At 37.4% G+C, this 14,389-nt stretch overlaps 1 protein-coding gene across 2 annotated transcripts in view; it reads right to left on the reverse strand.

Annotated features, from left to right (window-relative positions):
• Window positions 1–1,940: 1,940 nt before the first annotated feature.
• Window positions 1,941–14,389, reverse strand: part of cth (cystathionase (cystathionine gamma-lyase)) — a 28,637-nt gene continuing 16,188 nt past the window's right edge. Inside the window, exons 9-13 of one of the 2 annotated variants that reach the window (XR_003935254.1) lie at window positions 9,836–9,957; window positions 9,679–9,731; window positions 7,149–7,287; window positions 2,448–3,210; window positions 1,941–2,094 (exon numbers count right to left, since the gene is read on the reverse strand). Coding sequence is in view for 1 of the 2 variants with exons in the window: in XM_030132400.1 (XP_029988260.1) it covers window positions 3,193–3,210; window positions 7,149–7,287; window positions 9,679–9,731; window positions 9,836–9,957 (332 nt within the window). In the remaining variant the exon portion in view is untranslated. Of the gene's footprint in view, window positions 3,211–7,148; window positions 7,288–9,678; window positions 9,732–9,835; window positions 9,958–14,389 lie in introns of both variants that reach the window. The other variant, XM_030132400.1, reaches the window with a different exon arrangement.

Genomic DNA, 14,389 nt, shown 5'->3' on the forward strand with positions numbered 1-14,389 from the left:
CCACAAATGCATGATTTTCCATTGAAAAATGGGTTTTCTGCACTCAGCTGACGGGCACCCTAAAGATGGCGGTGGTGGTGGTGGGGGGGGTCTAAAACTTTATGAATTGGGCCAAAATTTTTTAGGGGAGTAACTAATATATAAGAGATTAACTGGTCAAATTAAGAGTTTGATCCGAAAAGAAGTCCCAAAAATTGGACGCCCTAGAGGACGTTCAGCAGGAGGACGTTCTGCAGGTCCATAGAACATGATGAGGGCAGAGAACACATGTATCCTTTACTTTAACACTAACCGTGGTGGTGAGTGCGACTTTTCGTATTGATGTGGCGGTGGAGCATGATGGTCATAGAAGAAGTGAAGGGAGTACCACCAGTTATGGAGGGATGATTCACACTGTGAGTAAAACTGATATGTAAGAGTAAAACACACTGGGTTTCAAAAGTAGAACTAAAAGGAAAAGTTGGAACACCCTAAAATGAAAAAGTTGAGAAAAATGTGTAAAAATGCCAGAGGAGAACATAAGGGTTAAACTCCATTTATGCGCCGAACATTTCATTTTATTATAATGTGAATAAAATATTTGTTCAAACTCTAAAAACAAAAGAAAAGTATATCAAGATAATTCATGTTTTATCGTCCAGTAAAACAAGTACTTGGAACTATATATGAACTCCATTTTTGTACTTATTAAAAAACATTTTAAAGCATATTTTACTAAAATGAAACAAAAATGTGCATTTGTTCATTCGTCCACATATGCACAGATTATTAATCAGTGTCATTTTAAAATTCTTTCTGCTTTTCTGAAAACTGTGTCTGTAAATAATCAAAATATAATCTAAAATATATGAAATATCATTTCTAATAAAGAAGTCCAAAGACATTTTCCTTTTTTCACCAGTTGTGTTTGTGTCAGACACTGAAGCGTTGTTCAAGGTAGATTTAATGTCTTTGTCTAATCATAGAAATGGACAGTGCTTCCATTTGAACCTTCACTGTGACATTTCACAGCTGGAAAACAAACTGAAATTACAGGGTTTGAAAGTCTGACATTGAATGATTTTATGTTTGGTTCTGTGTGACATGGTTGTTGAACGTCAGGAATGGATGTGTGACATTAATATTTCTGTGTCCTTATAGTTATTTAAGTCCACTTACAGATTACTTTCATGTTCTTTTCTTCGGAAATCCTGTGGTTTTATTTATTATTGAGAAAACTGAAATACTGCAAAGATGTCAGTACAACTGTACAAACTTTGTACCAAATAAGTAAAACTGTTGGAAAAAAAAGTGCATCTGGTTTGACTTCATCTGACCCTGAAATGACTGAAATCAAACGAACCTCAAGTTTTTAATATTATAATACACCATTTAACTTCTGCACTTTCAGTTAACTCATAAGGACCCAGGGTGACTTTTGTGGCAATTTCCAAATGAATTTTTCTCTATATTCAACCTTTCCTAAGTGACTTATCACAATTTATTATAATTTTATCCTCTGAATTTTCCATTTTTTCCCAGTGAAAATTGTTTACTTTCCTGTTTATTTTACTGATCATGTAAACGGTCCTTAAAGCTCAGAGAAAAGTCAAAGGTTATATCAAAACAGAAAAAAAGTGTCTTTTTCAGTCCAGTCTATCATTAACTGAACATAAACCCAGTGTGTCCATCCACTGTCACTGATCCAACTCCATGGGTTTTACTGGTGAATCAATGTTGGAGAAGATGACAGCGTTTCTACGGTAACTACGGAGCCTCTGAACGTCCAAATATGGTCGTATCTGATGACCATGAAAAGATGAAGAACTGTATTTTACACCAGTTATTGACATGGATTGATAGGATTAGAGGATCAACGTCAGCAGATGCTTTTGGTCAACAGTGGATGTTTGGGTTTTTAAGGGTTAAACAGTGTAAATATGACAAACTTGATCCATTTTAAACAAGTTTTTACAAGAACTTTTAATTGCAACACATATTTTAATATCACAGTTAACTTTTTTTTAATTTGCATTTTTAATACCATTGAAACTTTTTCTTTTTCGGGCTTTAAAATCTCCAGACTCAGACAAACAGACCATCCTTTAATCCATACTGCAGAAGCCAATAATGAAATAACTGATAACGTAATAACAGCTGATAGCGTAATTAATTTGCCATTTTTAAAATGTAATAAGCCAATAACGTAATAAAAGTCCTGAACCGATAACGTTTTAACTTATTACATTATTGGCTCAGTTATTACATTTGCAAAGAATTTTTTTAACCCGGCCAATAACGTAACAACCAGTCAATAAGTTATAACATTATTGACCAAAAACTATTTCGTTATCGGTTCAGGACTTTTAATACATTGTTGGCCAGATATTACATTATTGGCTTACTACATTATAAAATTAGCAAATTCATTATGTTATCGGCCGTTATTACATTATTGGCTTCTACACATATTTTGGGGTTTTTTTCTTGTGCTTTTGCAGCTAAATAAAACCATTTCAGTTCATGAGATTTGAACAGTGTACAATGTGTTCTTTGCGGTATAATTATATTCTTAAAATAGTATCAGATGTCGACGGCCCCGAGACAGAAAACTGCCGACTTTTGTACAGCAGGTGGCGCCAAAAACTCAGCCTGAGTTTCGGTAGTCTACAGAATATTCGAAAGAGCATGACTCAGTACATCCATATGTTAGAAGAAGGCAATGGGGCAAATGGTCGATACAGTTTCCAGACGAAACCTTTTGTCGATTCAGTGATCAGTACTTTTTTTCCGATCCGGAATGCAGATTCTGTGCGTTAAACTAAAATGCGGCGTAAGTATTTAAAGCGAGAATACAGAACATTGAGTGATGATGTTGTGATTATTTTTGTTTTTTCCTGCAGTACTTCAGCTGTGTGAATAGGACAGTGTTTCATTTGCCTTTACTGAAGCCCTTCAAACCAAACTAAATTAAAACAAAACATAGAAACATAAAAAACAAATCAAAAAAAAAAAAAAAAAAAAGATAAATTACAACCGATGCTCTAGTAAAATATGCAAAAAAGATTATCAAAACTCTTTAATTGAAGACTTGTTCCCTGATAGGTGACTCTTTGCTGTTCATTCACTGAACTGAGGTACCAAATGTCTCCGTTCTTCATTTCCAATTCCACTGATCTGACCTCAGCCTCCGGGACGAGACATGAAGACATTTCAGTTCTTCTTTGGATGCTATTGATAGGAAAAAAAAGAAGCAAAAGGAGAAAAAAATATATATAAGACACAATATGATACAAAAATACTTTGTGATTTGATATTTTTAATACAATCATTACTATTATCGTTTTATTGACAGCTTTTTGTCAAACCTACAGCTTGGAGACAACAGAGGAACGTCAAAGCGCTTCAAATCAGACAATTAGGTTCTTCTCTGAAACTGGTCCTAAAAACACGACATGGGGCTAAAATTCAAACCAGATGTAGACTGATGTTCTGAAGCAGGTTTGGAAGCACTTTGGGTCCATTTTAAAAATAAATACTTGCTGAGATAAAAGAGAAACTATTTTTCAGATAAAACACATTTTTATATCATTTTACGTTATATTTAATACATAAATCCACATGTAACACGGTCAAAAGGACACGAAAATGACACGCTGTTTTTTTGAGTATCTATTCTCTCACAGGTGCATTTTGTGAATTGAACTAATTATTTGTTTGACTAATATATTGTTTGACAAAAATGGCCACTGTTGCAAAATCATTCGCGATTTAAATGCGTTTAACTGGGCAGGTTCTGTATGTAACACCAGTGGACACGATGGGTCCCACACCAAACCTGGAATGAGACTGAGATTGATGAAAAACCCACATGTGTGGATTAGAAAAACCACTAGGATCCACACATTTAACACAGTGTCTTTATTTAGAGTCTATAGAAGACCATTCACACACGTTTTCACATCTAATGCACTGACACCTAGGGAGATTTAATGTCCATATTTAGGTCCTATTTTTGGACCCAGTATTTGATTCAAAATTCATTAATTATGGGATGGATCAGAGCAAGAACAATGTTTTTTACATTTCTCTGAGGTCATCATTAGATCTATCATGAGGGGAAATATGTCTACATTTACCTTTTATTATTGGGTCTAAAAAGATGGAACAGTGACAGATACTAAAATAAACCCAGTTTCAGAGAAGCACTCATATACACATTATCATTCTCACTTGCAGAAAGCCAAAGGTCTTTGTTAAAACAAATATTCCCCGCAGGTCAATGACACGACACAACCCCATCATCCACACACAGATGCAGGTTCCACCGCTTCATCCTCAGTCAGGTCTGGACTCCAGTAAAGACTGGAGCGCCTGCCCCAGTTTAACCTGCTGTCCCAGACACTTCCACAGCTCAGCGATCAGACGGGCCTTTTCCCAGAACCACATGGACTCATTAGACAGATGTGTCTCCATTTCATTTCCATTTGCTCCAGATGGACAGCAGAGGGTTCCATAGAAACATGAATCCTAGAGTGGAGGTGTGGTGGACAGGATACTGCCCCAGTATGATGGCCTAAAAGGCTTTTTGGAAACTCAAATTCCAAGTGGTGGGGAATTAGTGGTGAGTCATCCAAAAGCAGAACACTGTATTTGGTTAATGCACACTGAACCCCATCAAACGCCCCCTCCAAGGCTTAGAGCGATAAACCAAAGCCTGGTGCATTCGTATTAAAGCTGCAGAACACAATGGGGTTTTTTACTATAGGGCACAGATTCCATTCATCACCTTTTAACATATTTGAATTAAATGAGGAAACAGGAATTTTCCCCTTTTCTCTGGACTCTGGCTGTAAATAATCGCCTCTGTGACTGGAGGTTTGGACAAAGGCTGGAATAACAACATACGCAAATGTCTAATAAAGGAATGGGAAGCAAAAATAATGGAATCTATATTCGAAAAGGGAAGTGGACTGTGTGTGTGTGTGTGTGTGTGTGTGTGTGTGTGTGTGTGTGTCTCTCAGGTATCACACTAACTCCGTACAGAGCTGACTGCTGCAGTTTTGGCATATTTATGTATTTATGGTCAACAAACAGACTAGTGAAAACAGTAAGTTGATAGGACCAGTATTTTGGGACATATTAGTCATTTTGTAATACAACAGCCTTGCCCAGAATCATAGAGGTGGGTTACCTAGCAACAGATCAACAGTAGGACCACGTTGCCATGGTGTCAGATTTCCTGTGCAGAAACAGACATGTCAGCTGAGAGGTTATTCAACTGAAAATACAAGTGGAATTTACCAAGAAAGGAAAGGAATGAACTGGATTAGAGGATCTAGAACCCAGGGTTCCCCACGGGTTTATATACACTTTACAAAATATACTAAATTTTATATACAAATGTATAGTATATACAGCATAGCAGATGACACAGAGCTGTATTTATCTGTGGGTTCTTCTCTGAAACTGGGTTTATTTTAGTATCTGTCACTTTTCCATCTTTTTAGACCCAATAATAAAAAGGTAAATGTAGACATATTTCCCCCCAGGATGGACCGAATGAGGACCTCACATAAATGCACAAAAATTATCCTCTTGCTCTGAGCCATCTCATAATTAATGAATTTATAATCAAATATTGGGTCCAAAAATAGGACCCAAATATGGACATTAAATCTCTCTAGGTGTCAGTGCATTAGATGTGAAAACGTGTGTAAATGGTCTTCTATAGACTCTAAATAAAGACACTGTGTTCAATGTTTAGATCCTAGTGGTTTTTCTAATCCACACATGTGGGTTTTTCATCAATCTCAGTCTCATTCCAGGTTTGGTGTGGAACCCATCGTGTCCACTGGTGTTACATACAGAACCTGCCCAGTTAAACACATATAAATCATGAATGATTTTGCAACAGTGGTCATTTTTGTCAAACACTCTGCCTTCAATAATTAGTTCAATTCCCAAAATGCACCTGTGAGAGAATAAAGAGATATTAAAAAAAATAAATAAATAGTGTGTAATTTTTGTGTCCTTTTGATCGTGTTACATGTTGATTTATGTATTAAATATAATGCAAAATGATATAAAATGTGTTTTATCTGAAAAATAGTTTCTCTTGTATCACATGCACTAATAGGTTCACTGGTTAATTTAAGCCTTTCATGCACGAATTATGAGAACCTTAATCAAATTTTTTTTCCTGAGTGTTTTTATTCCTCTTTAGGCATGAAAAGAACAATGCGATTAAAGATTTTCTTCTGAAAAAAAAAAAAAAAAGATAAATAAATAAAATAAAAATAATTTTAAAAATGTAAAAAAATACATTAAAAAAATAATAATAATGAAAACAATTTCTTATGAACCTATTTTTTTATAAAGTGGCAAAAATGTGCACTCAGCTGGACACCACACATTTAATTTTTGATGCACAGAAACATGTATTTACTGATAAATTGTGTGAAAACTATGGGGAGGATTTGTGATTCTGGGGGTTTATGCTCAGGAGAGCTACAAAATGATACCAATTCATGTCAGAAAAGATATGGAGTGTCTTAAAACTTTAGAAAAGATACGTCTAAAAAAACAAACAAAAAAAACAACAATGAAAAGAACAACAAAAATCCATGAATATACTAGAAGCACTCGGAGAGCGCAGACCTCCGCCAAGGCTGATCAGTGGGCCCCCCCGTGGGCCCCCCCACCCCCGATCACCACCAAAATTTAATAATTTCTTCCTTATCCCATTTCCAACAAACCCTGAAAATTTCATCCAAATCTGTCCATAACTTTTTGAGTTATGTTGCACACTAACGGACAGACAAACAAACAGACAAACAAACAAACAAACCCTGGCAAAAACATAACCTCCTTGGCGGAGGTAACAAGAGAACAGCTGTAGAATAGCTGTCCACTGGAGTGACCACTGTGCATGAAAGGGTTAAATCGCCCATAGGTGTGAATGTGACAGTGGCTGGTTGTTCATCTCTAAACTGAAATAACATGATTTTTACACTAATGATTGTTAACAGCTTCAGTGTAATTTTTGCATTTGACAAATTCATCCTACGGGCCAGATTGGACCCTTTGGTGAGCCGCATGTTTAACACCAGTGATCTAAATTCACTTGTATGGCTTCTCCCAGTCTTTTCATTGGGGCTGATACTCACTGCAGCCGCCAGGGCCTGGTCCAGGTCCTGGATGACGTCCTCCTCGTCCTCCAGTCCCACAGACAGACGGATCAGTGTGTCGCTGATCCCCAGGGCCTTCCTCTCCTGCTCTGGCACTGATGCATGGGTCATTATCGCCCTAGGATCATGACACAGCCCAGTGGACAAGAAGACATCAGGAAAAATACCCTGGTGTTTGAAAACCTGAGGCATGATGGAAACAAGGTGCATGCTGGGAGAACATGAAGAACGTCTCCTTAAGAACTGCTGACCCCATGTGGTCATTTAATGGAACAGCTTCACTTATACAGGGTGTATCAGAAAAAAAGTAGACTCTCAGAAAAAAAACAAAAAAACAAAACATGAAAACATTAAGTAAATCTGCTCATATGTGTTTATTTTCCATGGAATTGTCCTTTGATTGACACCAGTGTCCTGGGTCAGTTACCATGCTTCAGTGAACAACGCTTATTTGAATTGTGCAAAATAAAAGTCTTGTGTGCATGGAAGTGTAAGGGTTTATAGGAGATCTGGACCATGGAGGACAAGTCCCACTGGTCTTCTAATAATAATAATAATAATAATAATAATAATAATAATAATATAGAGAGGGAATGTGGAGAATATGATGTAGCTCACACACGTCTTTCAAAATGTGATAAAATAACTGTGTTTTGGGAAATGGTGTGTGGAGTGTTACAACAAATAATGGGGGATGAGATTCCACTGTGCGTTGATGTTCTGCTTTTGTGTAACTTATCTGATGGAAATGTGGTGGGAAACCACATATACTTGGTTAAGGTACTTTTAGTGGCTGCAAAAAAGCTGTTACAAGGAACTGGGGAAGGACAGAAGCACCAACACAGGACCAGTGGATCGCAATTATTGAAGGAATATATACCATGGAAAAAATAACTCAAACTGCGACTACAAGAAGCACAAATGGACAAAAAAAATGGAATAAATGGACTAATTACAGAACCCGGAATGGAGGAAGGACTGAATAATGTGAATGTAGTGTCATATGGTGAACCCTAGCAAGGTTTGTTTGTTTGATTTTTGTTGTTTTTGTCAATTATGTGTTCATAAAATTTCAATAAAAACTTAAAAAAAAAAAAAGAAATCTGTATGGATGGTAGGGGGTTCATGTCACTATTTTTGTCCTGTTTTAAGACCAATGGAACTTGTCCTCCATGGTCCAGATCTCCTATAAACCCTTCCACTTCCATGCGCAGAAGTCTTTTATTTTGCACAATTCAAATGAGCGCTGTTCACTGAAGCAGGAAAACGGACCCAGGACACTGGTGTCAAAGGACAATTCCATGGAAAAAAAACACATATGAGCAGATTTACTAAATGTCTTTGCATTTTGGTTTTATGTTGTTTGGTTCTGAGAGTCTACTTTTTTCTGATACACCCTGTAGTACATTAACCCTCGCAGACATCTACGGCTACGTTCAGACAGCAGGTCGGTGACTGACCTATGACGTGTTAACCAGTTAAACATTACTTTGCTGTTTCTGACGTCCAAATGAATTTTCCTCTATATTGAATCAAGGTTATTATCGTTAACGAAATGATGAAAACTAGAACTGAAAAAACATTTTTGTTAACTGAAATAAATAAAAACTATAAAAGAAAAAAACGATGACTAACTGAAATTGTATTGTGTGTTTACAAAACTAACTAAAACTGAAAAAAATTATGGATAAAATTCCCTTCGCTTTCATCTTTGTCAACGTCAGACTGATACGAAAGTGATTTATTTTGCTCTAGCAATTTTATCTGCTGGCACCATATGATATTTAACAGTCTGTCACTTGTGGTTTCCAGTCGTCTTCTGGTCCCCACTCTACCTGGAAACATGGAGACTAAAGTTGGGAGAAAGCAGCAGAGTCCTGTCTGGGATTTATTTGAATATGATGGAGACGAAGACAAAAGATAGGACAAAACTAAAACTAATACTAGAACTAAACTAAAACTAAGCATTTAGAAAAAAATTTAAACTAATAAAAACTAGCAAACCTGCTCTAAAAATGAATTAAAACTAACTGAATTAGAGGAAAAAAAAAAAAGAGTCAAAACTAAATAAAACTAAACTAGAATGAAAAATCTAAAACTATTAGAACCTTGTATTGAATCTACATTAACTGAATTCCACCCATTTATCATCTCATCATCTGAATTTTGAAGGAAACTCGAGGTACATTCCTACATTCACTTTACTATGTGGACGTTCAAAGCTCAGTCAAAGGTTCCAAACAGAGAACACAGATATAAACCGGACTCTTTCCCATTTAAATATATCATTAATTTAACTTTAGAACATGTGACTAAAACCACGGCCATTTGTCAAAGTACATCGACTTTTTCAGTGACTGAAGTTCTATCTGGTTTTTCACAGATAAACTGAATTCACCCTGATTTATTTATCTATATCGACAGGATCCGAGGTTGAACATGTATTTTAGAACTACCGTCCAGGTCTTTGAGGGTTGAAGTTACAGACGAGTTCTGCAGGGATACTTACGGATGTTCTGCTAAACTTTCATAACCACCCAGACTCTCTGCTACTGCAAACATCTGAAATTCAAACGGAAAAAAAAAAAAAAAAGATGGAAATTCAGTTTCCGCAGCAAAAGAAATGGAAAAATAAGGCCATTAGTGTATCAGCTGTTTCAAATTACTTTGAGGCCTTTGAGGAAAGCGGAGGCGTGCTCCAACTTCCCTTTAATGTAGAAGGTGATCATTCCAGGACATCCAGTGCATTGTCTCTTCATCAGCTCATGTTGAGGGTGAGAGGGCAGGCCTACATTGGAACAAAAAAAACACAATAATGACCTGTCGATGCACCTACAGGGAACTTCCAAACATTTACCCATCCATTGCAAAAACACTTGGATGTTGCCAAAGAGATTTATTATTACTAATAAGGTACGAGAGGTTACTTTTAAATTGATCCATAGATGTTATCCGGTGAAGACCTATCTGGTAAAATATAAGAAAAATATTGATACTCTTTGTTCTTTTTGCAGCTACGCAGAGGAAAAAAATTATGTCATTTATTTTTGGGATTGCACCTACACACATGTATTTTGGATTGATTTAAATAATTTGATAAAACACCACAATTGACCCTTCATGTAAATTGAACTTTCAACATATTTTATTTGGCCCTTCACAAATTGATAAAAATAAATCCAGAAAAAAATATATTATCAACCTTTTAGTTACTTTTTGCCAGATTTCACATTCATTGCACTAAATTTGCACACCAGCATCCAAACATTGTTTTTAAAGCCCTTTTCTCCAATTATTTATACAATTTAAAGAAAGTTATAAATTCTAAAGCAAATAAAATCAAAAAACTACGTCAAGTGTATAATCTTATTTAATTTATCTAATTTCTATTTAATTATTCAAGCATTTAAAAAAAAAAAAAAAAAACATATATTTTTATTTATTTATTTATTTATTCTTTACTTACATGTGTTTCTGTATATTTGAAATGGAAAATATATTGTGAAATTTCTTCTATTCTTTATTGATGTATACTATTATGTATATATACTGTTCGATTACTCATTGTTCAAATAAAAAAAACAAAACAAACATTTACCCACCCTACAAACATAGGACTATGAACCAAACAGACTGAAGGCCAAGGTCAGGTTTAAGCCTAGAGCACATTTAAAACAAGAAAAGCACTCGGAGAGCGCAGACCTCCACCAAGACAGTTCCCCCCCGATCACCACCAAAATGTAATCATCTCTTCCTTGTGCCAGTATCAACATTTCCTGAAAATTTCATGAAAATCCATCCATAACTTTTTGAGTTATCTTGCTAACAAACACACATGCAAACACACAAAGCAAACTGATCACAATACCTCCTGGTGGAGGTCACAAACCCAAAGAGCTGGACACCAACACAAGTGAAAACACATCTAAAGGTCAACTAGATGTGAGAGTGGGAAGGAGAAAGCCCCGCCCTCTGTGGGTGGGGCCAGGTGGCAGGTGAGGGAGCTCTGTGAAACAGGGTTGAATAAAACTCTGAATTTAATTCAAAACAATAAATTAATTTGAATTGACTCCACCCCACAGGAAGTGGAACTGAATTCACTGCAGTGGGTTCTATGCACAGCCCCACTACTTCCTGAACTTCAGGTGGGTCCTTTATTTCCTGTCTTTCATTATTGGACACACTGATTAATCCAGGTGTGCCTAATTAATCAGTAGTCACAGCAAGAAGTAGTAGACACACCTGGATTAATCAGTGTGTCCAACAGAGGGTATGCATGTATGTCACTTCCCCCCAGGCCACGCCCCTTTAAGTCAGACTGAGTGTCTTAAACCAACCTGCTCAACATGACGGAGTATAGCAGTAAACACAGCCAGAGCAGGAAAATGTGAAATATGAAATTAAATGAAGGACAGTTGGACTGGACATGGATCTGTACGAGCTACCAAAGAACAAGTGGTCCATGAACACTGACATGTGGACACAAATGGAGGATCCTGACATCCAGGGTGGAGGGGATCAGCGCTGTTTTACCTGAAACAAATACACATGGTTTCATCATCACTGACAACCAGGGTCCAAAACTAGGGCCCAGAACCAGCTGATCCACAGTGCATTTACAGTAGACCGTGGACTGACCCCAGTAAACAAAAAAAAAAGTCTCCGTTTTGAATGTCTGGGGTCACCAGAAATTTGTGATGTTAAAATGGAGTCGTGAGCCAAAAAAGGTTGGGAACCACTGGGTTAACCCTTTCATTCTGATGTGTACACTGGTTTAAGATGTTTGTGGCAAAAGATTTTATCAGTTTGAGAAAGAACAGACTGTACCAACCAACTTAAAAAGGGGACTGGGAGCTGTTAAAGCTATACCGTATGATGTGGCATTTTTACACTTTTCTTTTGTCATCTTAAAATGCTCCTAATAAATGTGTGTCAAACTAAAATATAAAAGAATTCCACCAGGTTTTGAAACTCAAAAATGTTTAATTCTCATATAGTTCTGATAAAAGCCTGACCAATCATTTTAGTCGGTCCGAATGAAATAATTGGTCGAACCTGGCTGAGCCTCCTGTCAATCATCCATTACGGCCGTCCAGCATCTGATCCATTATTGCGCTCCGCATCTGATATGTGTCCCTCTGAATCTGACGCTTCACTCACGCTGCTCCTCCTGTCACTGACCACAGTCTACTGTCTATGATGTGTATGGATAAAACTCAAATGCACATGTGGAAGGAAAAAAAACGGATTTATGAACAGAAACAACAACTAAGGGGAACAAACAGGAGTCTGATGAATGAAGGATGGAGATAAAAGTCCGGAAGTCGGATGTACTGGACTAAACAGACAGGTCTGCAGGAAGCTCAGCTTTTATGACCGCAGTACTGATTCAGGTACATGTACTTGGTGTCACACAATGTACGATTATGTAAGATGATAAATGTATGGACTATGAAACCTCAAATGTCCACGGAAAATTCGCGGAGGCCGCGCGTTCACAGTGCGCGTGCTGGGCACCTCATCAGCTGAAGACACTGACCCAGCGCTGCACAGACCAGACCCTTAAATTCAGGGTCTACTGATGGAACAGGGGCCGCGGCAGGTGGATGATGGATCTGATTACTGAGGGAGGGGTCTACGGACACGCTGAAGTGGACCGAACCTCCACTTCCACCTCCGCTTCCGTCACGCGCATCAGGTAAGAGGAAAGCGTCAGAGCTCAATGACACTGGGGGATTTACATGCAGTTCTATCAGGCTGCCCTCCGCGTCCAAATCCGACGCAGAAGGGGTACCCCCTGCGTCAAACAGTGCCGAACGGGGCTCTGACCATGCGTCCATTTCTGACGACTTGGGATGAGCGGGCGGGGCTTTGGAGGGAGGCGGGTTGTTCATGTTCAAACTTTTACTAAGTGCTGTGAGAAATGCCACATCGGTAGGTAGAGCTTTAATGCAGTGTTTTTCAACCCTGGGGTCGGGACCTCACGTGGGGTCACCTGGAATTTAAATGGGGTTGCCTGAAATTTCTAGTAATTGATAAAAAATTTAAAAAATAAAAACTTACTAATAAAAATGTACATTATATAGCCCGAATATCATCTAAAATTAATGTTTATTTGCAACATATTATAGTAAATGATCAAAAACAAATTAATTTTAGCCAAAAAAAAAGGCTCTGTTTTGAATGTCTGGGGTAACCTGAAATTTGTAATAACTTATAAAAAAAAAAAAAAGGAAATTAAAAAATTAAAACTTACAAATAAAAATTTACATTAAATAGTCTAAATGTTGAAATTAACATTTATTTGCAACATAGTATAGCAAACTATTACATGATCAAAAACAAATTAATTTTAGCCAAAAAAAAAGTCTCTGTTTTGAATGTCTGGGGTCACCAGAAATTTGTGATGTTAAAATGGGGTCATGAGCCATAAAAGGCTGGGAACCACTGATATAGAGACAAACCACCACTGTCACATTCACACCTATGGGTGATTTACATTAACCAATTAACCTATCAGTGCATGTGTTTGGATGGTGGGAGGAGCCAGAGAGAACCCACGCAGACACGGGGAGAACATGTAAACTCCACACCGAAAGGTCCCACCCCCATCGAATGGTGTTGGAATCGACAGCTATTATTTACATATTTATTATTATTTACTGAGTTTAGCCTCTAGTACGCACATTTGTTTACAGAGTACTGCTGAGGTTGACCTACTGCCATATTTATTACCTCCGCCAAGGAGGTTCTGTTTTCGTCAGCGTTGGTTTGTCTGTTTGTCTGTGTGCAAGATCACTCAAAAAGTTAGGGACAGATTTGGATGAAAATTTCAGGAAATGTTGATACTGGCACAAGGAACAAATAATTAAATTTTGGTGGTGATCAGGAGTGGGGGGGCACTCATCTGCCTTGGCGGAGGTCTGCGCTCTCCGAGTGCTTGTAGTTTGGTTTTAAAATCATCATTTTACACAGTTTGACCTCCAGAGGGCACCAGAAGAAAAGTCATAGGATCAACATTACAACAGAAGGACTCGAGGAGCCACAAATGTCCCAGATTCACTGGAAATCCATCCAGTGGTTTCAGTCTGAAGCACATTGTTCTACTTCTACTTCTGTTTATGAAAGCATTCTGCTGCTCTTGTCCATTTAAAACTGCCTTCATCAGAATATCTGAGAAGATCCCACAAACAGCTGGTCAATCACACAAGTTAAATGCT

Source organism: Sphaeramia orbicularis, chromosome 4 (genome assembly GCF_902148855.1).
Source record: "Sphaeramia orbicularis chromosome 4, fSphaOr1.1, whole genome shotgun sequence".
Classification (NCBI taxonomy): Eukaryota; Metazoa; Chordata; class Actinopteri; order Kurtiformes; family Apogonidae; genus Sphaeramia; species Sphaeramia orbicularis.